This window comes from Bacillus rossius, chromosome 11, assembly GCF_032445375.1.
Source record: "Bacillus rossius redtenbacheri isolate Brsri chromosome 11, Brsri_v3, whole genome shotgun sequence".
Classification (NCBI taxonomy): Eukaryota; Metazoa; Arthropoda; class Insecta; order Phasmatodea; family Bacillidae; genus Bacillus; species Bacillus rossius.
The window spans coordinates 48823255-48849306 of record NC_086338.1 but is presented as its reverse complement, the minus strand read 5'-3'; the positions used below and the strand labels follow the sequence as shown (position 1 = coordinate 48849306).

At 35.5% G+C, this 26052-nt stretch overlaps 3 protein-coding genes across 4 annotated transcripts in view; 2 read left to right on the top strand and 1 right to left on the bottom strand.

Moving 5' to 3' along the window:
• The first annotated feature begins 715 nt into the window (after window positions 1-715).
• LOC134536934 (mitochondrial translation release factor in rescue) lies at window positions 716-4594 on the top strand. The gene is made up of 2 exons (XM_063377032.1): window positions 716-988; window positions 1567-4594. Exons 1-2 carry the CDS (start codon window positions 754-756, stop codon window positions 1809-1811), a joined length of 480 nt encoding a protein of 159 aa, XP_063233102.1. The 5' UTR covers window positions 716-753; the 3' UTR covers window positions 1812-4594.
• Window positions 4595-5029: 435 nt separating this feature from the next.
• LOC134536933 (uncharacterized protein DDB_G0283697-like) lies at window positions 5030-10810 on the bottom strand. 2 transcript variants are annotated; one of them, XM_063377030.1, is made up of 2 exons: window positions 10590-10810; window positions 5030-7219 (listed from the first exon to the last, which is right to left on the bottom strand). In XM_063377030.1, exons 1-2 carry the CDS (start codon window positions 10610-10612, stop codon window positions 5419-5421), a joined length of 1824 nt encoding a protein of 607 aa, XP_063233100.1. In that variant the 5' UTR covers window positions 10613-10810; the 3' UTR covers window positions 5030-5418. The 2 variants fall into 2 exon arrangements, with proteins under 2 accessions (XP_063233100.1, XP_063233101.1); XM_063377031.1 differs by lacking the exon at window positions 10590-10810 and adding an exon at window positions 9092-10574.
• Window positions 10811-13395: 2585 nt separating this feature from the next.
• LOC134536932 (uncharacterized) overlaps window positions 13396-26052 on the top strand; it is a 66069-nt gene continuing 53412 nt past the window's right edge. The window contains exons 1-8 of the mRNA XM_063377029.1: window positions 13396-14374; window positions 17143-17295; window positions 18531-18705; window positions 19568-19644; window positions 20801-21054; window positions 22953-23172; window positions 24015-24234; window positions 25034-25176. Coding sequence (XP_063233099.1) covers window positions 14057-14374; window positions 17143-17295; window positions 18531-18705; window positions 19568-19644; window positions 20801-21054; window positions 22953-23172; window positions 24015-24234; window positions 25034-25176 — 1560 coding nt within the window. The 5' untranslated portion in view covers window positions 13396-14056. The remainder of the gene's footprint in view (window positions 14375-17142; window positions 17296-18530; window positions 18706-19567; window positions 19645-20800; window positions 21055-22952; window positions 23173-24014; window positions 24235-25033; window positions 25177-26052) is intronic.

Sequence of the window (26052 nt, the reverse complement as noted above, 5' to 3'; positions counted from 1 at the left end):
TCAAGTAGTTTGTTGGTTAACTAACCTATTTTTATATACAAACAAATTATGTCAGGTCTTGTGTAATTTTTTTTCTTATTCAACTTGCAATCATAATTCATTGTTATATCACAAGTTTGTATTATGTCCAGTATCTATAGATGTAGCCCATTAAGTAGATTAAAACAGAAAGCATCATGTACCGTAGGATCAATGTATACAGGATCATGCCTTCAGGATAACTTAGATACATGATATGGAACTTTTACCACTTCATATTATGATAGTTATTTTTTTATCATGACTGTGGAGTTGTGATTAAGAAAACTAGAAGAGAAGACTAACATATATTTCTCACACTCTTCCCAACAGCCAGCTACTTGGCAGAGCTGTCCAAAGAAAAGGTTGCATAAGACCATGTCTGTGCCGGCACGACTTCAAGTGTTAAAGCTGTATCGGGACCTTCTGCGCTACGGTCAGAGACTGCAGCTTACCGACAAGGATTACTTCTGCAAGCGAGTACAGACCGAGTTTAGAAACAATAAAAAACTGGAAACTTTGGATGACATAAAATTTCATTTCAGTGTAAGTACCATGATTTTTGTGTTATCATGCTTTGGCAATTTATCTTGCATTAAGTTCATTTTTAAATGTAAATGTTAGCAATGTAATACAAGTAAATTTAATCAAAGTAGAGGATTTACTGTTTTTGCATTACGATTTTGTCGCAGAAAGGGGAGTTGCTTCTCAAAACCAAGAGAGTTATTTAACAAAATGTTGACCCGTTGCGCTGCAAACTTTCTGCACGGCCTGTGTCCGTGTCGATGGCTGGCGGCAAGCGAGAGCAGCCGAGCACTCTCGTCGAGAGCAAAGCACACGCTGGACTACTCTAGGGTGCCCAAAGTGAACGAAGAAGACTTGGAGGAGAAATTTGTGAGGGGCAGTGGCCCAGGAGGTCAGGCTGTCAATAAGACCAACAACTGCGTGGTCTTGATGCATAAGCCCTCAGGTATTAAACACATTTGAGGTGGTGTTGATTTTCAACAATACGTGCTCAATATTTTTTTTTAAATGTGCACGGTACTTAGTGCAGACACATCAACTTATCCTTTTTATGTAGTTAAGGACTTTATTTTTCATTAATTTTTTTAAAATTAAATTGTTTACAGAAAAAAAAAATGATATTTTCTCAATGCTATTTGTAAATATAAAATAACGTAATTTATATGGTATTGGTATGCAGTAGGTACCAAGTGACGATACCATTTTGTGTAAATTGATTAATTTGGTTTTATTTAAAATTTTGCCTTGCAAATTATGTTTCGATTTCTTATTATTTGACCTTGTTTGATAATTTTGCATTGTTTTAATGTACCACAGGATCACGATCAGATTCTCTGCCTGCAGGTCAGTTTTTTTTCCCTTGAACAAGCCTTAATTGCTGTTATTTTCTTGTTTTTCCAACAGAAAAAAAAAATGGAATTTCCTTGTGACAGTTTCAGGTGTTTCCTTGTTTTCCCCGGTGCTGGACGTCTTGTGTAGGAGAGCCTCGCGGACTAATCAGGTGTGTCGGTGCGCTGCCCGCAGGAGTTGTGGTCAAGTGCCACCAGTCTCGCTGCCAGGACGAGAATCGCCGGCTGGCCCACGATCTCCTGGTGGCGAGGCTGGACCGGCTGCAGAACGGAGATCTCAGCGTCGAGGGCCAGCTCCGCGCCGCGGAGCTCCGGAAGGCCAGCGAGCAAGCGCGCAGGCAGCGCAGACTGAGGGAGATGAAGGCCAAGTGGAGAGAGAGGGAGGGACTCGGGTCGCCCGACCGTGACCGAACGCCGTGAACGACTCGCGCAGTCTGGGTGCAGACGTTTCGAGAGCAGCGCAGGGATGAGTTGGGGTAGAAAATAGTTTCATTCAAAAACAACTACAGTAACAACTCTTTGATTCAGCACCACGTCCGTGCCGGATTATCATTCGACTCCCGATTATCCGAGCTGAAATTATCCATGACACATATCACTTCCATAAACACAAAAATAATTTTTGACTGTTTACCTATTTTCTTTTTTGTGATCTATTGATGTGTTTATTATGCTGTGATTCAAGATGAAAAATGCTGCCAAACATATTCATACATAGTTGGTTATGTGTTAGTGATGCATCATGAACTTCGAAACTGCTAGAGCAAATTAAAACACACCCCTGTGAGCTACCTGCGCCTGTGTTCCACGTGCTCTTGTGAGCAGCGGTCAGGTTGGCGCTGACACGACGCAGTTGTTCCGTGACTCGTGCGAGCGATAACTGGCCCGTGTAGTTTCAAGGCAGCAGTCACATCGCAGTAGTATTTATTTTCTGTTGTAATCTTCAGATAGTAATTTCCAATAATAAACACAAACGAGTGGTACTTGTCATTCAAAAAAAAAATATTGACCAGCTGGACGTAAAATACAGCTATGTTTTAGTGATATATACTGCATTTTTTTTCTTAACACCTATTATGGACAACCTTATGCAGTATTTGTTTAGATAGTCTGGACAAAAAAAATTTTTAGTCAATAGTTTTTTTTGACATAGCTTTCAGTGTTTTTTAATTATTCGTGGACCCCTTCAGTTATTACACCGGATGATTGGGAGTCTTCTGTATATTTAACAGGAATAACAAAGGAAAAAATCAATACACAGTACATTAATGTTAAAAACCAAGTTGTAATAAGCTTCTCTATGGCAAGAAATGTTACACAAGTGTTTTGTTTAAAATATACTGTTTGAATATAAATAAATAAATTCTTTTCTGATATCTTGCCCCATTCCACCAAGAGAAGAAAAAAAATGCAAGTGGCTCAATCTGTGCCAGATTACAGAATATGTAGATCAGAAGAATGCCCATATTGAAGAGCACCGACCAACAGGAATTCAGAGCTTAGATAGTATTGCGAGTTGATTAAATCAGATGTTAGACTCTGAAGAAAGCACTCTTACTATAATTATGAAGTCTGTTGAGCCACTGGCCAAAGGCATTATCTTTACAATAGTGAATGACCAAAGTTTGTTCTTATTGATCACCTACCTACCAAAACAAAGTGTGCAAGGATGACAGCTAAGTATTTCGGAACTTTCAGATTTGTGAAAATGCGATGTTTCAAATACATCTATAGAATATAATATAACTTTTCGCACAAACATGCTATTGATAAATAAAAAAAACTACACGTGAATTCTCTTTGATTTTGTTTTACGTAAATTTACTAACCCATATTTTTCTTGGCCTTGATCATCGGGGAATTTTGCAGATTTATTTGGAGCGAGACTAACATTCAAATGCTTAAGTGTTATCACCAAAACAAACAATGAGAAGCTGGAAATAGTATTGACAGTTCATCTGTAGCTCAGCTTGAAAGAAAATTAAACTTCTCAGTGCATCAGTAACCTGTTGTGTTTACCCTTCTGATGCGCACCGGAATATTTTAAACGTGGAAAATTAAATCTATTTAGTTTTATGTATATGTATAACAAACCAGAATGGAGAATGCCACAATGGTTATTTGCTTTGGCAAGTATTCTCAGTTTAATGAGTTCCAGGTCAAAAATACATATCACATACGTTGTGGACTTTTAAGCGCTAGGCTTCTCAATTAACAATTGTTTGGTTAACAGTTGTTCACAAGCTTTTATGGCCATTGTCTGGTAAACTGTATTGGCTCTCAAGATTGAGATTCAATGTAAGAGCTGATAGGTGGTAGGGTTTTAAGTCTCTCCCTATTGGCTCTAGTACTACCCAAATGCCACTGGCTTCTGTATCTGCCAATCATGGTTGACCATGTCTCATTGGCTATTGTTACACAATCAAAGGTAGACTTTGCATGGCTTTTCTTGTCTTGCTTTCTGCTGGTGTTCGTATTTTGATTATTCATAACTGGTTCCCATGTTTTACTCAGCTTAGAGACATTTCCCCTATAGATAATAGGGTGTTTAGAAATAGTTAGTTAGTGTTGTTATTATCTTTATCAAGACCACTCTGTGAACTGGTACACTACAAGATTGTAATCTGGTGTGTTCAGGGCCAAGGCTATCCTGAATAAGCAATTTTGCCAGATTATTATGCATTGATTTAAATTTACAGGAATACCAAAGATAAATTGATATTCAGTACAATGGTATTTAATACATGTTATGATAAGCTGCTTTAATGGGGGGAGGGGGGGGGAAGATGTGTCAAACCATAGAATGCAAGATTAAAGTCATTTTGCTATATTATCGCCAGTCACATATGTAGATTTTTACCTACTTTTTATTGTTTCTTAGTTCTGCTGCAACATGTTCCCAATATAAGTAATTGCAGTGTAACCGCAAAGTGAAAGAGAAAAATAAATTTTAAATATTTAAAGGACCATACAGTTAAAAATTTACAATAAAAACTATCTGATATTTCAGTAAAAAAATTCACTTTTTTTTTTACAAAATTGTAACAGGATATCTACTAACATTGATAAAATACAATAAATTACTATTGCATGACTTAGTTGACTTTTTTTTTCTTTCTATTTTGCAATAGTACAGTAGTGTCTCGTTTATCAGACATCCTGCATTATCCAACATCTCAGTGGAAAAAAAAAAAAAAAAAAAACCAAGAATTGCAAGCATGAGCATAGTCTAATTTTGTTGCTTCTTACTCTACTGCAGCTAATAAGTTACTATGACTGTACAGTTATATATATATATATATATATATATATATATATATATATATATATATATATAAAATGTTTTCGACAAAAAAAAAAATATATATATATATATATATATATATTGTAAAACATGATTATTAGGTTCATTTGATGTTTAGTAAGTGTTTTTTTTTTTACATATCTCTATTATCAGACATTTTTTGGCTTGTTGGATGTTCTGCCGGCCCGTTTACGTAGGATGAGCGAGACACAACTGTATATCTGGTGCTGTTTATCTGACCATATGCTGCACTCGTTAATTCTTTATCAACATGCTCCTCGAAAACAGTAAACTAGCAGTTGTGTTGCTGACAAAAGATGATGAGACTTACGCCTGTCCTATAAATCATAGTTCAAATTTTATTTAGGTACATCAAAACAGTTCAGATAACTTTATGCAAAGGTGATCCTGCCTCATACTTAAAGTGTTTTTACAATTCATATTTCATACATGTAGTTCCATCATTAACAGCACATTACATTCATATTTGCAAAGATTTTTTTAAAGATTTATTTTACATATTTTACACAATTCTTTGGTACTTAACTTTAGCTAAATGTTTCTTGTACAAGCTTACTAAATTCCAGACTTAGTTCACTTCTGTTGGACACCTACATTCTGCTGCAGAAAGTTACCAAGACATTCAACAACAAACAAAAAAAAACTGTCTCACAAATTACATTTAAATGTATTTAATTCACTGTCTTTTAATCGAACAATTTATCAGTCACTCTCAACACTCCACCTTCGTTTACTTCGCTCACTATTCTCTGTGTCTCGATGACACATCTCGTCAGTTATGTCCCTCAAACAACTAGATTTCTCTCTGTGATGCCTATCATTGTATTCCAAGGCCTTATTTTTATCTGACCTTGTGATGTTAGTACAAGGAACATCTCTAATGCCATGACTTTCAGTGTTAAAACCATTCCCGTCATTGTTACCTGGGAAACTAGAATTTTTATCATACCTTGACAAATTTTTGCACTGTTTTGCATTATTAGTATTCAATAAATTGTCCTGTAAATTTTTATTTTTTGATAGTTTCTCTACTTGTAAATTACTGCACGTATTGGAGCCAGAATTTTTGTTAACGTCTTTCGCACTGGAAATACAACCTACAGAATTTTTTTTTAACTTTCTTTTTTCTGCCTTTGGGTTAACATTTTTATTGATCTCATTTTTTCTGGCCTTAGAAAGTTTTGTTTTAGCTTGCTTTGTCCCACTTTCTTGAATTTTGTTTGTAGAACTCTCCAGCACCTGACTCTGTTTGTAATATTCTTTGTTTTCTTGACCATGCATCCCGTTTTTTGTGTCTGCACACTGCTGCACTTTCAAAGCATTGCTGCATTTGTTTTCCTCATAACTATCATCTTCTTGCCTTAAATTTTCAGATACCTTTCCTGATCCATCAGTTTTATCACTTTTGGATGCTACCAATTTCTTGCGGCGTTTCTTTTTTTCTTTTAGTGTATTATGCAGGTCCTTTAGTTTCTTGCTTTTGTCCTTTTTTATTTTTTCAGATGTCTTTAATTTTTTTAGGAATTCACCACTGTTCTGCTTGGAATACTCACTATCACAAGGAATATTTTTTTTGACTTCATTTGACTCAGAATTACTGATGTTCTTTTCAGTCAAAGGAATAGAATCGTTTCCAATAAAATCATTACTTATATAACACTGAGAGCTTTTATTTTCAGTGGTATTTGACAGTTCATCTTTGACAGCACTGTCATTACGTTGAAGTTTACTTGCAGTGTTAGATATTTTGTGGTTATCATTCCATCCTTTATCTTTGTAGTTTTCAAATTCATCGTGTACAATTTCATTCATCGCATCGGATCTGCAACCAGTTCTACTCTTTTTGTGTCTTTCTGGAACTTCAGTTTTACAATCTTTCAATTCTTTATCTTTAAATTGCTGATCTGCAATGGTGTACCCATCATGATTCTTATGAAAATGTGAGCTGTCAGTTTTATGGGCATGCTTATCATCCTTGTGTGTTCGATGACTTGTGCTAGAATACCTATCCTTGGAACTTTTATGACACGCGTATTCACCTTCCTTACGTCCGTGGGAATTTTTTTCTGCATCAATCTTGTTTTCTGTGCCACTGGAAACCGGCTGTTTACTGGTTATATCTAAGCTATTGCTATCTAAAAGCCTGATTTTACGAGCCGGGGAAGAATCTCTGTTCTTGCGTCTCTCGCGATCACCCTTGTTCAGATCTTTACTGTCCCTGTGCGAGTGGGAGTCTTTCGACTCGCAGACTCCGTCTCTTCTGGATCGGTGCCCGTGCCTTTCGCTGGTGGACCACCTGTCGTCTGACCTGTAGCTGTGGTAGTAGTCCCGCCTGTCTGCGTAATGGCGCCTCCTGCTGGTGGAGAGCGTCGGCAGTATCGTGTTCACCAAGAACTGCTTGTTGGTTGGCCTCAGCGGACATTTCATCCAACCCAGGGCACCGTACACAGCAGCCCTTTCTGCAGCACGTTTGGTTTCTCTGAGGATCTCTTGCTCTGCCAACCTAAACAGAGAAAATATTATTGCTTGAACTAAATTAAAAATACAGTCTGTTTAAAAAAAAAACATAGTTCAGACCACCTGGGCTTTGTCAGACTACTAATCGAAAGTATTAATGAAACCAAAAAGGAATACAAGAAGTTATAAGAGTAACACTAACAAAATCATTGTTTAAATTCTAACCTTTACCATAATCCAGAAACAGAAAAAAAGGTTTTCTCAATCAGATTTGCAGAAGTAAAAATCTCCTTTAGGAATCAAAAATGTGGTAAGTGGCTTGTAATTTATTATTTAAATACAAATATTTGCTTCACTTTTTTTAATATTCATACAAAGGAATGTCCGAAGAAATTGTTCTAGATAAAAAGAATGGCATTAAAATGCAATAATCCAACTATGGTGGTGAAGCCAAAATTTTAATGTTAAAAAAAAAAATAAATAAATAAATAAATAAATCTTTTCTACTAGGAAATAACCAAGTAACATCTCTACTATTAACTATATATATGTCTACCATAAAATAGTTCTGAAATTTTTCCTCCACTAAAGTGGCAGGAATTCCCACACATTTTAAACTAAAAGTTAGAAATAGTGTAAATTTCAAAAAGAATTTAACCGTATTATGATAAAAATAATTATTCTGGAAACCAGTCACAGCACATACTTAATATGTTACACATTGTTTGTCATTAATGGCAGGTAAGCAGTTTGTGATGTATGCATGTATCCTGATCTTAGTGCTGTAGTAAAATCTATGTTTGTTTTCCATATTTTTAAAATTACATTTAATACATACTAAACATAAGCCGTGTTTAAATTCACAATGTAAAGGTCAATTTATAAAATTTAAAATAAGACAATAATTCTAAATGCTCAATAAGCTCTGTTATATTATCAAGCAGTGGCGTAGCCAGGGGGGGGGGGGGGGGTTTAGGGGGTCAACCCCCCCCCCCCCCCCCCCTTAGCACCAAATCTTTAATTAAATTTCTTATTCATCACCCAAACAAATTTCATATTAAAAATTAAAAAAAAATTTTCCATTACAATATTTAAATTTAAGTACCGAAAACTGCTAAAGTAGCACTATTTTACACCTTAAAATCCAAATTTTCTCGGGGGAGGACCCCCGGACCCCCCGCTTTAATACGGGGGGGGGGGGGGGGGGGGCATGCTTCTTAACACCCCCCATACACAAATCCTGGCTACGCCACTGTTATCAAGTGCTGTTATATTTTAAAGCCTAAATTACTGTTTAATGTAACATTTAAAATTAAGGCTAAAACCAGTAAAAACCTTAATTATTTCTTGTTACAGACATCACCCAAATTATTTTATACTGATTTGTTGCCCAGAAGATCAAATTTGACACGTTTTCAATCCCAAAACAACAAGCATACTCAAAAATAAATTTGCAATTTACAACACATTAAAAAAAGTATTAGGCTCTACATTATATAGTTTATGAGTCTTTGAAAGAACCAATCACCAACCAGCAAAGATTTTTAAGAGTTTGTTTTGAACAAAAACAACTAAATTATACATATTTGCCAAAACACACTTAGAAAACAAATAAACAAATTAAATAAGGCGGTATTTATTACTATCTATTTTCTGGGACCATTACAGGCTCTGAAAGTAAGTGTACCTGATAATACTGTAGAGATTGCTAACTGCATTTGGTGCTGAGGACTGTAAGAATTTGGTGCAGTGTTACTCAAATGTAAGTGTTGAGTAGCATTAAAGCATCCGCCAAGCGAGGAGTGTATTTATGGAAGATTGAAATGTATTTGTTGGTCATTATTACATCTGTCGGTGGCCAAAGCTTTTGAAGGTGTGTGTGTATGGAACTGCCCTGCCTGGCACTCATGGATCTTGCCTGGTTCGTCGATCTACTGTGGAGGTGAAGGAAGAGAGGGGTGGTACTTGGTTGTTAACCCGTCAGCTCGCACGCTCCCTCGTGAGACTTGCTCGCAGGACTAGATAAGTACTTGCTAATTCCTAGTTCTAGTGTGAAGGAGAAAGCCTGTAAAGTTTGTTTGGTTTTCAACTTCTTTGTGAGTCGCTGCGTGCCTGCATTCTTTAGGCGTGTCACAATGTAAAGTAAATCTTGTTTAAGCTTGTTCACGCATTGTTGGGTAATCTATATCACTCTCAATTGTAAGAAGGAGAGTATGCGTAGCTTAGCAGATATATAGTAAACGTAATAAAAACATACACCATCCTACACTTGAATTTGTATTTTTGCTGCTCTTGGGTTTTTTACTGTGACATTCTGGGTCACAATTACTACTAAAACATTAAGTTAAATGAAAAAAATATCATGTTATTAAGGAATTTAAAAAAAATACATATAAGTATACCAATCATAACTACTAAACAAAGGTAGCTACAATCTTCAAGTAATTTGCTATAATTTTGTGTGTTGATAATGAAGTGTACAAAATCACTAATTTCAGCTAAACATTGTGAAAATTTGTTGAAATAAAAATATTATCAACACATCAACACACTATTTAACTGGCAAAAAACTGCATCCGACCGAATTACTCTAGTACACCATGAGGCCAAGTGAAGTATTTAAGTTTACAAGTATATAACTGTGTACTTAAATTTGGACACAGCTTAAAACTTTACTAACATGCCAAATTATACCTCTACGACCTGTTTAACTTTTATTATAATTAAGTGTGGTGCTGAACTCGAAATGACTATTGGCATATTTGCTTCATTTGCAGTTCATCCAAGTGATTCTGTATACAAATTTTAGTTATTATGTTGTAGTTGTCACAATAACAGTGTAGTATGTTTGTATGTTGTAACTTGTCAAATATGTTTCTTTCAAACCGAGACACAAAAAATAAATGTAACAGTAATTGTCTAATTAAAGGGTGACACTAAAGAAAAAACCCAAAAATATATTTATTCAATCCCTTGTTTTATTAATGGTGATTCTGTTATGGTGCATTTAGATATTCTCAAGAACTTCACATGTAATAAAAAATTTTTTAAATTTTCACCTGTGTTGGAACTCAGCGCCCGCCATGCTAGAGTCCTGGTATAAGTTAACTACTATTACTTTTCCAGTCACGTATTAAAAATTGTGTTTTCATGTTAGTAGACAATTACCAAAGTAGCTAAAGGTTACAATTAACTTAAACTAATCTGACCAGCTCTAAGGATTCATTGAGTATCCATCATATAACATACGTATTAAATCGGTTGAAGTATGTAATGCAGTGCGAATTGCATACTTGCTACATGAGGACACTTTTCAGGACGCAGCCTAGCATCGAGACGTCTCTGGTTAATCTGTTCCCAGACAATTTTTTTCCTTAACGTGACTTAACAACGTAATATTTATACTTCAAACAAACCTGGTTAGTTCTTCATCATCCATAATGAACAGAGTAAGATATTCAATTATAAATAAACAATTTCATAATTTGCTTTTTATCATTACGTTCCGTTATCGAAGATAAACATTATAGTTACAATTATATATATCATACGCAAAAATCATTAGCAAAAACTAAACTTCTACCCGGACCACAGCAATGTAAATACAATATTGATAAATTTTTTTATAAATAACAACAATCCGAAATTGTAATGGCAATGAAGTTTGAAACATTAGCCAGAGCCTAACACAATAAAATGTTTTAATTACATAATTTTATAAATTATTGTAAATATACACTACAATCTTTGATTTATATTTGTTTTATTTTTTCAAACGTAAAACTTTTACCTAAATTATTAAAGCAACAGTTCATAAATTAAATATCTCCAAGCTTTTACCGAAACATTACCGTCGTGTGACTTCCGGCACCAAAGAATTATTAAAAATGTTTTGTCGACGTTAGGGCTGTTTCCGTGGTTCGGAATCGCTGCCCAGCTGCTCCGGTAGAGAGGGTACGTGCCATGTGGCAAGGGAACTACCCTAACTCGGGTGAAATAAAAGAGTTTTTGATGTTAAGCTGTGTTTACTGCACACGTCGCACACTGTACATGGGCTGTCACGGCCCCCATCTGTGACAGTCCATCAGGGCGAGGCCCGGCTCCACGCACTTTGAGCGCGACACGACACTACCAGTGACCTGACTGGCGGTGACACGACAGTGACGCGACTGACAGTGGCGTGAATGACGGTGATGTGACTGGCTGTGACGCGAATGACGATGACACGAAAGACTGTGACATAACTGCCGACGCGAACGACGGTGACGTGACTGACAGTGACACGAATGACCATGACACGAAAGACTGTGACGTAACTGCCGACGCGAACGACGGTGACCTAACTGACGGTGACATGACTGACAACGCGAATGATGGTGACGTGACAACGGTGACACGACTGACAGTGTCCGTTCGACTCTCACTTACAACTTCGCGACCGCACTCTCTCATCCCACTCAGGTGACTAACTCGACCCATGCTCTGCGACGTCTCCGCGGCCTCCCCCCTTGCCGTGCGCACATGAATGCCCCCTCTTCCCTTCGTGTGCGAGTGCGTGGAGCCCACCTGGTCACAAGCGGGGAGACGCGACTCAGTCGCCCGGGAACACACATCTACAGGTACACAACACAAATAGATATTTACACACTCACATAATTACATAAATAAAACCCTTATGAAAGGCACATTACTGTTATGGTGGTGCCTCTGCAGGGCATTCCCCTCTCGGCCAAGGCCATTTGTTACACTTTTGATCACGGGCGCTGGCACACACGCAAGCCTGAAGCAGCAACGGGCAATAATGGCCTCAGTGAGCCGGAGGAGCACTTGGGACGACGTCAGTTTTAATGTTCCGTTTCACTGACAAATTGTCTCCAATCTTAATTGACCCAAGAATTTGAGGCTTAAAATCAGATGAAAAATGTCCTAAAATTTTTCCTATCAAATAAAGCTGGCGCCGTCGTCGGTGCTCCCTCTGAGAGCACAGGCCATTATGTGTCCTCAACACCTCTGATCAGTGCTGTGCCACGAACCTGCGTGACGTCAGTCACGGCCTCCTACATGTGCAAGGCGCCCGGCCGGGTGTGGCATTGCGCGACTAGGTAGTTTGTGAACATGCATTTGATAAAATAATCAAAAACTAAAACTTTTAAACAGCCAATAATCATTGTTAATTAACTAATCATTTTGTAAACCAATATCGTTCACAAAAACTGGCCAGAATCATCTTCCTGCACTTTGCAGTTTCCCGCAGATTTTTCCCCCTCCCTGGCCCGGTGGCCAGGGAGAGGAGTCAGTAGCAATCTAGCTCTGACCTGGGCCGGCAGCCCCGCGCACGGGGAGCATTCATCTTTCGTGTCATCTCCACGTTAACTACAATAGGTAACTTTCTTCAAATCTTTTCAACAGCTCCCCGGTCGGCCCAAACCGGCCGTACGATATTTCGTGCGGTCTTTCGTTAAAATGTGTGACTTGCCACCGAGTCTTTCCAGTGCTACGTAAGTGTAATATTGCTTTGTTCAGTGTACTTGTATAACCAGGCGTTAATGTACCCCGTGTTACGCCCCGCACAAACTTCCACGTGTGCAGAAACGGGCTTGCCGCTCTCCCGAGTATTTGTCTCGTAACTCGCCGTGTTACCTACCCCTCTTAAAGTACTAGCCGCCGGGCTACCGAGCGACCGTAAAGAGTACCGCCAATTGAGGGTGGTGTAGGCTGAGTGGAGGTCGACGATGATGCGGCCATTCGCGTGAGAGTGCCATATGTGACGTAGAGAAGTGTAACGTGTGCGACGTAATAAATCTGTTAAACGTACGTGTGTGTTTTCTCTAATCCGGCGTCCTGGGAGGCCGTAACAGCCCGGGGGGCCCTTTGCCGACGCGTCCCTGCCTGCATCCACGAGGCCAGGAACCCCGCCCTTGAGATCAAAATTCTTTAAACCCTTTTAATTCACGTTATTTCAAAACAGGCAGCGGGGACGGCGTCAAAGCATATATCAATAAATATATTCTATAAATATATAAAATTATCATCAAAGTTTTTTATTGGTCTTAGCTGTATCAAAATTTTCAACCTAATTTTAAAATAAAATAATGCATAACAATACTAGATTAAATTTTTGTTAAGTGACATACTACAGCCCTGTGCAGTAAGCAAAGTCCAGGTTCCAGTACCATTAACCACTGTTGGAGTGTATCCTGTAGCACCATGGCCAGCCACAACCAGTGTTGTGTTTAAAAATTTTGCTATAAAACTTTAAACAGCAAGTTTTTTTTGCATTATACACACACACAAAATAAAAATTGAGCAAAATTTTACTAGTTTCATTATACTCTCATTTGTAAATCACGAAATGTGTTGAAATTTTAATTCGTTCCATTTCATTACGCGAACGCAAATTGACTTATTGGTTGCTCATACATACCATGCCCACGCATACTCCAAAGTGACGTTTTTTCGATATTTGTATGGGTATTCACTAATTTTTTCTATATATTATATGAGAACATTGACCAAATATTTTGCGTTTACTATTCTATGACATTTACATTCTTCAAACATTGTTGATGAGACTTTGTTTATTTTGATGCCAGGTTATGTAAATATATGAAGCATGTGTGTAGTTATTGAAAATTAAAATTGTATTAGCAGTTTGGAGCATACTTTTAACATTTAATGTGTTATTAATTTGAATTAGTTATTGTTTCTCAAATTATTTGGTGATTATTTGGTGTTGGAAGTGAAAACTACTAGGTTAGTTTCGTTTTTCCATAGTCGAATATAATATTTCGTGTCGTCAGTTAATTCGTGAACTACGTTATTGGTATTTGTCTTCAAGAATATTTAGTGCTTGTGTGTTCCTCGACCGCCCAGACAGACAGCAATGGATCAGGGAAGTGGTGTGGGACAAGACGTGAATGATGGCGGCGAAACTGAGGAAGAAATCCGGGAGCTCATGAATGAGAATGAAATGTCAGCCCAGGAAAAAATTCTGGCAATGAAGGAAGAACTGGAGACATTGATGGCGATGAAGGAAAAATTGGAGAATTTGGTGGCCGCGGTTCAAGCGGAGGTGAACACCCAGGTGTTGGCGGCTGGCTCGGAGCAGGCCGTTGCCACGGAGGCTGCCCCTGCCTTGGACCCGACCCCTGTTACGGAGCCGACCCTTGCCACGGAGCCAACCCCTGCCACTACGCGTCATGTACGTTTGGCAGAACTACTGTAAAGTTGATAGTTTGTTATTATTATTGGTTTTCATTTCAATACACAACGTGTACTGTTTCCTAGTGGGTTACATTTCATATTTTACACTTTTTAGGTACATGTATGTAATTTTTTTTTGAAGATGTTATCTGAATCATGGATGCAATTTGATGTCAGAGACACTTTTCAAACAGTAATGCTCATCAGTATTTTTGTTACTACTCGTTTTTAATGCCAACCATGGTAATTATCCCGTACCATGTATCCAAGTTTATTCCTTGATCCTGATGGCATGATCCTGTATACATTGATCCAGTGGTACATGATACTTGCTGTTTTAATTTTGTACGTTGAAAGATCCTGGACGTAACCAAAACTCAAATATAATACAAACAAATTATGTCAGGCCTTGTGGTAATTTCTTACTTTTGTATATATTATAATTTATTTTTATATCACGCGATTTGTTATGTTCAAGTTCTATAGACATTCTAAATTAAAACAGCAAACATTGTGTACCACAAGATCAATTTATACAGGAAGATGCCTTCAGGATAAATATTATGCTTTTTTGGTATCGTACTAGACTATAATTTCCCAGTTCTAATCTCTCTTGTGATTGATATTACATTATCCATGAAATTATGTCTGTAGACATTAAATATAATACTTAGCATGCACTAGATTTTAGAAAACTTCATAATACTGAAAAGTAATAGTTGTGGAAAAAAGTGGTAAATTATAAGTAGAAAAATACCGGTATCACAAAATAGACAATACTGAAAGGGACTGTAGTCTACTTCACAATACTGAGAAAGAAATATCTCGAAAAATCAAATTTTTAAAAAATTAAATAAAGGAATTGCAAAATAAAGTAGATTTGGTGGGACTGTAGTTTACTTAAAAATGTCAAAAACATGTGTGTAAAATTTTTTTGTAATTTTTAAAATTTAAAAACTGGTAAGTTATTGCAATACTATTTACTGTAAAACTATAATTTTGTGAAATAAAATCAGGGTTGAAAAACCCAGTTTTTTTTTAAAACCAAAACTTGGTTTTTTTTGGTATTAAGTTAACCAGGTTTTTTTTTATTACATTAGTTATTTTTGTTCTTGCCATGTTCAAATAAAAGCCATACAACATCCCACTTTCTGCCACTAGTGTTGAACCAGAAAAGTTATAACATCAAAGAACTGGAATCCAGAAAATCTGCACATCTGACTGGGACTTAACCACAGAAAGGGTATTTACAGCAAGAGGAGAATTCTCCGTAGAATAGATGTTCCCCTCAGAATGGGTATTTCTTCACAGGAGGTAGTTATGCAATATCTCCCAGTTAAATGGAGAGCCAAAAATTTCGTAAAGTAATATTCCCGTAGATTTTTTGAGCACTATTCTGACAACTTGATAAGTCATTTGTCTGTGTGTCTAGTTATTTTTAGACATGGGAAATATGAAAGTGCTGTGTTGATTTCCCCCATTGCCCCTCCCTCGTCACTGCCAAGGAATAAAAATACGCACCTTTGCTTGCTGCCGCTTCTATTAAGTTTCCTCCGACTTGCGATGAGCTGTCGATATGTACTGGGCGTCAGAAAAACCTGGTAACACTGAGGACCTCTTCCGGTTGAGACGAGCCACAGCCTCGTCCAATCCACTTTGTCCATTTCCGTGCTGCTGTAGCCCGTCCGGCGTGGGTTGTGTGGGAATTAGATGCCACGCAAGGTGAATAGAGATTGTTGCCCTGATCCTGTGAGGACAATGTTGACAGCCTGACACTTAAGCTGTGATTTCACCTGTAGCCTTTGAAATATAGGCCGATACACAAACCCCTCTTCACTTTTAGGGTTTCTTTTGCCAGTGCACTATCTTCTATTAATTTTTAAGGGAAAATCTAATTACCTATATTATAAAATCTTTAAGTGGGTTTGTTCAATGATTCAAAGATTGCTTTTATTTTTATTATTTTTAAATTCACGAAACAAAATTTTTTAGCCGTGATTATTATGATTGCAATGTGCCATATTTTTTTTACTTATTTTATTAATTTACTGTTTTAAAATGCAAAAACACATTCCTTTTTATTTATTATTTCAAAAAATGAAAACAATAATAAAATATACTGGTGTGCTCTCTGGGAGCCAAATTTTTTTTATCCTAATAGAATTTTATGGCAGCAATTATTTCACATTTATTTATTTTGAGAAAGAATAACAATATCTTATCTGATCAAAGTCACTCATCTTTTGTTAATGTTATATAATTTTCTTTTGCTTTAAAATCAACAAAAATATTTGGATGAAAAAAAAAACACATTTGCTGCGTAACTACTACAAAATGTATACACAACAGTTATGTCTTTAAAATGCCTTTCTGCTTAGTAATTGCCATTCATTTACCACAGGGGTTTTGTTGGTGTACTAAAGTCGATTTGACGAAACTGAACTCATTTCATCAACTGCTAACAAACATTTCACGTGTACCTGTTTTATGTTTTTTTTTTAAGTATATATTAGATACGTACACATGTCAAATCAAACTCAGTAAAGTTTAACTCCAGAATATAACTCATGTTTTCTTCATCTATTGTTTTGATAGTTTTTATTTTATCTATAATATTAGTGGTGTTTGTTTTATTTTAAATTTACATATAAAGATGGCTTTTACTTGTTAAAATCCTCTAGCTCTGTTGCAAAATACAGCTTTAAGGGTTGTTAAATAATTGAGAAAAAGTTTGTATTTCATGCTGGGTATTGATGGAATTTACAGGTTTCGCTACCAGAAGTACGCTCCTGGAAAAGACCCTTCGAAATCAAGAGTTGGTGGAGTAACAACTACGTTGATACAAGGACAGTTATTGAAACATTGAATGCTATAGTAAAACAGGAAAAGGAACTGACCCAAGAAACTTATGAAACAATTGTAAGTTGGATTTAGGAACGGATAATTTATCACAAAGTTTTTTTCTCTGCCTTAAAATTTTATCCAGTATACTGGTAGGTACCTGAAAACCTAATTGTGTTTTCTTTGATGGCTTGCTGTTTATCAAATATTGTAAAAAAATTAATTAAGATTTAGGGTTTTTAAATATTTTAGAACAGGAGAAACTATTCTGACATTATGGAAAACTGACATAGTTTGCAGGCACATCCGTTTAATTAGGTTTTTTTAGTGTAAATTTTGTTTTATTGCATTGTAATATATATTGATATATCTAAGAGACACACAAAATTATATAGTTTTTTTTTTGTGTTTAATAACACAAATACTTATACAAATATAATAAATTCAATGCACCCCATATTCCATAGCATCATCTTGTGTGGTGAGTAATCACAGCATATGAAAATTGCTATCAGCTGATATGGTTGCTTATAGCACAGTCTACGTCTGTTAACATTTGTGATAATATTTAAAGAAATCTAGTATTTATCTGAAATTTCCTGTTGTTTCATACACTAAACTCAATTACTGTTACTTTGTGTGATGCTCTGAAGTCAAGTGGTGTTGCGGTAAAGTTATCGTGTGAAACTTCTGAAATAGTTTTGGATTGTCAGTTAATTTAAACATACAATAATCTGAGATTTTACTTGAACTTCTTGAACTAAAATTATAATATCCTGTAAAGCCAAATTGATGTGACAATTTACCATGTATTTTAAGTACTGTTAGGCTAGAATTTTCGACAGTAATAGTAGCGTATGAAAAAGGGATCTGTGTTGTCATTAGTATATATGTATGTGTTTGTATGTAACTAATGTGTACGCAGTTGATTTGATGTATAATCAACTGTAGAAAGAGCATAATATATTCTGGTGTAGTTCATCAATTATTTTTGAATATCTTTATGTCCATGCACTAATATTATTCAAGCAATATTTTAATAAGCTTTACATAGTACTATTTGACTTCTACATTAAATTCAAATGAAAAATCTTGAAGATATTTTGGTACTGTGAATGTCTTGTTTATTTTACATAAATTTTGACCTCACAAGCAAGTAATCTCACTGGGTGCGTGAATAAGAGAATAAATACTATGCGCAAGGACTTTTAGCGGTACAGAGGACAAGACATTTCATTTTAACATCTACTTGTTGAAAATAATTTTTGCAGTATATTAATGTTTCAGCAATAATGCAAAATCTCTGGTTTCAGCTGGCTGGGAAGTCGAGGTTGGCAGATGCAACTCTGGGTGCCATTTCCACCAGGCTGCGCACGCACACTATGGTCGCCATGACAGATTGCACTGGCAGCTTGTTGTTCAAGGTGGACAGACTCAGGTTCACACCTGTGACGAATTCCCTGTCGGAGCGCTTTGACTATTACTTTGGTAAGCTTTGTTGGCCAGCTGCTAAGTGCAGTAATACTTGTGTTTTGTTTCCAGACAAAATTGTCTAACAATTAAGGCAAGAATACCTGTGACTACTCCTTTAACTTGATATAGGTAGAGACCGGAAAAATTTGCGGGTTCAATGACCTCCAGGATAGACTCCAATATCCTCTACACACTCGGGCAAATGCCAACTGTTCATTGGCCGCTGACTTGTGAGTCGTCTCGACTGGGTGTCCTGTGATTCGACACTTCTATCAGTGAGGGACTCTAATTGGACCTCAGTCCTCCAGATTAACAGTGGACCAATGGCAGAAGCAGCACTAAGGTATAATTATTTTAATTTTAGCATAACACGAAATTAATTTGCGAATTTTTCAGGTCTCTAGATATAGGCTATATCATGTTAAAGTATATATACTAAATAGTGTGTTTTTTTTTTAATGATTTTCTTCTAAAATGTAAGTATTAATATTGTTTACGTTTACATGTAAATCCTTACATTTGAAAAATTATCTATCAGTAGGGGCTGGTTGGATTAGCATCTTTTTTTTCTACAAAATTAGCTTCTATATTATTTTATAAAATCAGCACCCTAATATTATATTAGTTATTTTAATGCAATTTATTTAAAACTAAATATTTTCAGTCTAAATATTTGTAAACTGAATATTCATGTTTACAAATATCTACAGTTAACCCTAATTTCGGTTTTTGTGCAAGATAATTTTTTTTATGCCTTTCCAGATCAAAACCACAAAAAAATTAAGTGCTTATTTTAATAAAAAAAAATTTGGTAGTGAAATATCACTAAGCTAGCAAACATTTAGACACAAGCATTTTTTTACTGTTTATTTTTCAGGTAATAACAAGAAACAAGGTTTTGCTGGAATTGTGCCCAAAATGTCAAGGAATGACCATGTTCAGAAGGTGGTGCAGGTAATATATTTAACGTATCAGCTTTGTGTATTTGAAAGTAGGTACTAAAGAATTTAAGAGTGAAATTGTGTCTTGAATAAATTTTTCCCTTTTTGGAAGAAAATCTAAGTTTGCATCACTGGGAATATTTTGATGATATTTTGAATTGTGTACTCACAACCTTTCAAAAACATTGTTTTTATTTTTTAAATATGCTTTTATCTTTGAAGTTTATAATTTTATTAAAATAACATTGGTATTTTTGTCTTTTATAAATATAATATATGATTGTATGACCAAAAGTTTTTAGATTTGCATCTAGTCTTTTTTTGAATTTTATATTATTATATTCTTCTTTTATGGTCACTTAATTTCTGGCTGCTAAAATTATCAGCAAATAGCACAGGTAGGTACACTTTATGTGTGTGTATATATATAAAAATAAAAGAAATTGAATTTTTAGTAAAAATTTTATGTTTATAAATTAAAGTGTTTGTTATATTCATCATTAGGTGCCTTTCAACCTCCTAATTGATAGTTGCCTGTTTCAATAGTGGAGTGTGGTATGCCTATGAGTTGTGATTTTGATTGTGAATTTTTGATAGTAGTGAATAACTAATTTAGTGCTCAGGGATAATTTTTTCCAAATCTGGAAAAGTCAGAAAAGTTTTTTTTATCACAGGTTTGTTAGCTACCCTGATTGTGTCCTATCATCTGTAATCACCTCGCTGTCTATGAGAGTTGAATCCAAGTAAGAACTCTTTAGCATTCATTGTTGTCAAAAATGCTTTCTTTCCTAACTCTTTCAAGGAAAAACAGTGCTAGTGTGGTTCAGATCTCTTGGCTACTATCAAGGTCATCTGTGTTTTATTCGCAGTCAGACCTGGTCAAACATGGGTTTTTCACAAGTAGGTAAAGCACAGTTTGTGGTTTTTCATCAGGTTGCTCTTATCTCCATCACCAATTGAATTCTGTAATTTCACCCAAGTTCATTTAAAATGACCTCCCAACCCTCGAATGACTCGTGTAAATTTATGAGCACTGTTGGTGTACCTAAGTGGGTTTAAAGCCTTCCATCTTTTAAGGTTTTCTATGCATAACTGTACAGTGTTAAACACCTGCTTTTAATTTTTTTTTTATACCAGTGTGTGTCATCATTCATGTTACGTTCCCACAGGTTGTCAAAGAGTTCACAAAGACATCTGGAGAGGGTATTTATGATCCGAAAAGCAAACAAGGCTTGTGGAAGTCGGTGACAGTGCGGTCAAATTTTGCTGGGAAGTGCATGGTGGTTTTAAACATACACGTGATATACATCGCTGCAGCGGAGAAAGTTTGTCGCAACTTAACGCCACGACTCGGCCGGCTGTTTGAGACTGGACCAGGGAAGGACCTGGGGGTTGTCTCAGTGCACATAAAAGCAAGCTCTGGGTACGTTCCGAAACAACAACTAGTTTTCAACTTTTGCAGGTACAGTGGAGTTATGCTTATCCGAACTAATTGGAGCGGACACCTGTTTCGATAACCATCATTTCGGATTAGCCGAATAATTGCCGTATGTATTAAGTTATCAGGTAACATCGCCCATAACACTTTTTAAAGCACAAAAATCACCAAGTATTGTCTAATATTTTGTTAAGACATCAAAAATAGCTTTTAAAATACAAAATTTCACCATTTATTTGTTTATTTTCAATGTAAAACGTGTTCATATTAGCCGGATTTTTGGATTGGTTGGTTTCGGATTAGCAGGAATCCACTGTATGCTGAGTGTCATTTTCTTTGTGATCACCAGAGCCACCAGATATTGTCTTAAAGGTAGATTTTTAATGAATACTACTTCTTACAGTCAATGTCAGGGTGCGACTTTTGGAAAATGTATATCTAGTTTTTGTTTCATGGTCCCTAGACCCCAAAACCAGTGTGAAATCAAAGTTTATATACACATGCTTTCATATGGAAGGTGTAGTTCCATTTTGTTTGTCTGTTTAAATTACATTTTTTTATATGTTATTTTATTTGCCTACATGATTTGTTGTAAATCCTCTCTGTATTAATAATTCTATGGAATCTCAGAAGGAAAAATAAGAAGAAAAAAGTTTTTTGGCCAACGTTAGTTGAATGTTATAGTTCAGCTGTGGAAACTCCGAGGGTTGTCGGAAAAGTTTCCAACCTCAACATGAAGGTGGCAGTACTTGCCAACAAAAATTGGGGAATGTGGTTGCATCAAATTTGTAAAAACGTAATTAATAAAAATGTTAATTTTAACTGATCAAACAAAATAGAAAAAAAAATTAATGATAATGAAATTAAAAAAAAAAAACTATTTTCAACTTCATATAAAATTTAACCAAAAATAAGAATTAATATTTAAGGACAAACAAAATATTATAATGCGTATGCACAATAGACGAAACATAGTAGAAATTAATTATGAAACATGAAGAAAATGTGAGCAACATAACACATCCTCTGTTAATTGTCATCAGTAGCAGGGTGCAGGAATTATGCTATGTTACAGTATGCCTCTGTTATATCCTTGAAAGTCATTAAATTGTCCTAAATTGATTAAGGACCCTTAAAAGTCCTTAAATTAGACCGATAGTTTGCAAGTAAAGGATAAATGTGGGCACTTAAGTGTTCTTTTCTTTCCAACTTGGCAGTAAACAATGCTTTGTGTATGCCCAGTAACCATTGACAAATTTTGGGCCATATGATTAACTTTTATTCATAAAAAACATTGTGAATTGGTTTTTCATAGTTTGTACCTCACCTTTAAACTAAAAAGGTGTTTTTTTTTATTGTCTTAATTGGAACTTTTAAAGTAGATATAATTAGTGATCGTAATAAATGGTTTCAGTATAAAATGCAGATACACACTGCTTGGGCTAGATGTGTTCCAGAGATAATTCTGGACGAGAGGAACTTATTTGTAAAGGTTAAACTAACCAACTAAATTATTTTTTGGGCATTAACTATTTTAAAAATGTTATTTTCTTGAAGTACTCTTGTGATATTGCAAATGGTTTTATACCTATTGATAGTGATGAAGGTGATGAAGTAAACGGGTCCTTGAAAACTCGTTCATTTTTGATTGCTCAAGAGGGTAGATGAACCATGGACATGTTCTCACCCTTCAAACCCAAAAAAATGTATGCTACATTTACATGATATGGTTACAGTGGTATTTTCTGTATATTTTTATTACTGTCTGGTAATAAGATCGATTTGCATTGGTGCGTAAAATTAATTTTCCACAAAATTGGTGAATGATTCCCCGACTTGGTGTGGCGCGTGTTTGAATGAGGACGTTGCTACGAAATGTCCAGGTACTCTGCGGCGACAGTGCGGTACCTTGCGTACGGAGAGGAGCATCTGGTGGAGGAAGTAGCGGACTTACGCCTGCACCTGTCGTGGAAAGTGATGCTGGATTCGCTCCACGGCATCCCCTTGCTGTGCGACACCATAGCCGAGATGCTGGCGTTGGGAAAGGAGAAAGCTGTCATCACGTTAGGCACCCCTGACTTCATCACCATACCCATAGCAAAGGTTTGTGCTAGGTTTCAAAATTTATAACTAAGATGATATAGTGAAAGGTCTGTAATCCAAAATGTCAAGGGTTTGTCATCCAAAACGGCAATGCTTGATTATCAAATGATAATAATAAGATAGACATAAAATACTTACTTCATATGAATATTAATCTTGCTAGTAATTTATAAAGTTGTTGTAGACCTTTTTAAATTATTTTTTAACTATTTACTGTGTGGTTTAGCTCATTACTGTGTAAGTGTATTAATTATTTTCTAGAGTATCACTTTATCACGTTTGATTGTTCGGGCAAATGTAATTACTGATGGGTGTGCCTGGAAATTGGCAGCTCTGTAAAGCTTATGTTAATTATTATTGTCATGTGTAAAATTGTTTTTATTCCTGCCAGTAGTTGAAGTAATTTTAGTAGTGAGCTTATGCTTTACTCTATTATTAATACCAAATGTGATCGTTTGTTAAAATTTTGCTACTCATATAGATTGCTATCTCACATAGTTTGCTACTCACATAGTTCCAAACACATACAATTGTTACTTAATTATGCTAAGGAAAAATGCTTTTATCACAGTGGTAATATAGTCTTACAGGAATATTCTTTTTATTTTATGTAACATTCAATGGTAGATAATTGATAACAAGTGGTCGGTTTGGTTTTATTATTTCTGATGTAACCAAAATGGTTAACTACATATATTTTTTATTAATATGGTAACAAATCATGAAAATTCGTAGGAAAACCTTAACAAATCCGAAAAAAATCCGGATGAATCAATAAATTATTCGTGAAGGCTTTTTTTTGTATTTTAACTGAATTTGCTTGTTAATTTTATTATTTACAGAAATGCAACACTGTATTTTGCATAAACGAGATGGAGAAGGCTGTCCGGTCTGCATTTGATGCAAACTTGACGTTAAATAAAGTAAGAAATGTGATGCTCGTTGACGATTCATCGATACTCGCCTTGCCAGCTTACCAAGACTCGTTCAAGCAGTACAGTCAAGTGTGTGCCGTAATCACGGACGAGTCGATTGGAACGCATTCCCTACGCTCGACTAAATGTACGTGAATTTTTAGCCTGGTTCATGAATGTAATATTATTATCTGTTTTTTAAATTTATATCTTAAATGTTAGAGCATTATTATTTTCTGTATTTTATTATTACATTTAATAATTTTTGCCACGTAATAAATTGTCATTACATTTGTGTTATAATTGATCTGTATATTTTTATTACTTACCCAGTCCGTAAAAGTTATAATTCTGTTTTGAAAATACGTTTATAATACGTAAATAGTTTCTTTATCTTAAAATGCAATAAGTGGTTTTAAATTTAGAGTCTTCTGAAAAATCTAAATTTTTATTTGGCATCAGGTTGTTACTAATAGGATCATTCTGTACACAGATTTTCTCGCTAGAATCTCGAGTTTTTTTTAAGGGGTCCTCGCTGTTTTAAATTGGGCTAACCCTACTGCAGAGCATTCATAACTTTCATTGTAGTTCTGAGGTCCTCATAATTATCCACTTTAAACATCTTTCTTATCCCTGGCCTTATTCCTTACTCTTGTCCATGGTTTAGCAGGAGGTTATCATTGTGGAAGACCTACAAAAAAAAATTTATTTCATAAATTAAAATATAAACTGTTGGGAACAAGATGCATAAATGCGAAGTCTAGTTGGGTCCTGTTTCAAATACATTTTTATAGAATGAAATAATAATTTAAAAAAATGTATTTGAACGTAAACAACAGCTCTTAAACATGTAAAAAATTTGCTTTATTTGGCGTAAGTTATTTATTTTCTTGCTGTCTTTGAATTTAAGTTACAGTTGATGTCATGGGATGGTTTCATGCCCACAGATCTTTCGGAAGTGAAGCGACTAGTCCAGTTGCAGTACGTCAAGAGGGTGTTCTACATTTGCCTTTCGCATAACACAGATGAAATATTCAAAATTTTATGCTGGAAGAAATTGGACAATACCGATCCATTTGTGATAGTCAAGGTATGTTTCGAAGTACTAGGTTTATTCGAAATATTTTTCTTTTTGTTGGAAACTAATATAAATAATTAACCTAGTTAGCGGTAGAATTTTATGAAATTTTATTGGATAAAAAAATATTAAAAATATGTTTTTCTAGTTTGAATTAAATTATAATAATTAAAAAGTTAAAAAAATGCATATGTCTGGGCCCGGGCCCCACCCAGCCCCACCTTTGTAGGGGTCATGCTCTTGTGTGTTATCCACTATATCAGCTTTGTGGCAATTCACTCTTTTTTTTTTTTTTAATGGTGTTCAAAAGTGCTGAGTTCAGAGGCTTGTAAAATGAACACAAACCTTGGTGACAATGAATCTGATATGCTGAGTTGTACTCAACAAGGCGTGCTTTAAGGTGAGGTACCTCTCTATATAGTACAAAATTCTACTTTCATATTATAGCTCCTTAAACTAGGTGATTTTGACTGAATGGTGTTCAGAAAGTCGAGAGGCTTGTAAAATGAATACAAACCTTTATTAAAATGAATTTGACATGCTGGGTTGTACTTATAAAGGCATGCTTTAAGGTGAGGTACCTCTTTATATAGTATACATCATCTGTTTTTCATTTTATAGCTCTTTAAACTTGGTGATGTTCTGTTTATTCTGTTTTTGCACCAATGCCGTGCTTAGTCTTACCTGAGTTTTGTCGCACGTTACTGTAATTATGGTACATGTTTCAAAATGAAGCTGGGATTCAAAGCTTATCTTCACTTCAGTCAAGCTTTCCCATGAAAATAATGTGTTCTTTTCATTTGAGTCTGGTGAATAGTGTGGCTCTGGTTACTAGTGAATGCTGGACTCTAATAGTTTTAAAATCTTAAGAACTTTTTTATTGCTTGT

What these genes read in the sequence shown, in the direction of transcription:
- LOC134536934 (XM_063377032.1), top strand. Translation starts at nt 754, where the DNA reads ATGTTGACCCGTTGCGCTGCAAACTTTCTGCACGGCCTGTGTCCGTGT. An exon ending in CTTGATGCATAAGCCCTCAG is followed by an intron (nt 989 to 1,566) that starts GTATTAAACACA and finishes CGCTGCCCGCAG; the next exon opens with GAGTTGTGGTCAAGTGCCAC.
- LOC134536933 (XM_063377030.1), bottom strand. Translation starts at nt 10,612, where the DNA reads ATGGATGATGAAGAACTAACCAG. An exon ending in GATGATGAAGAACTAACCAG is followed by an intron (nt 7,220 to 10,589) that starts GTTTGTTTGAAG and finishes TTCTCTGTTTAG; the next exon opens with GTTGGCAGAGCAAGAGATCC.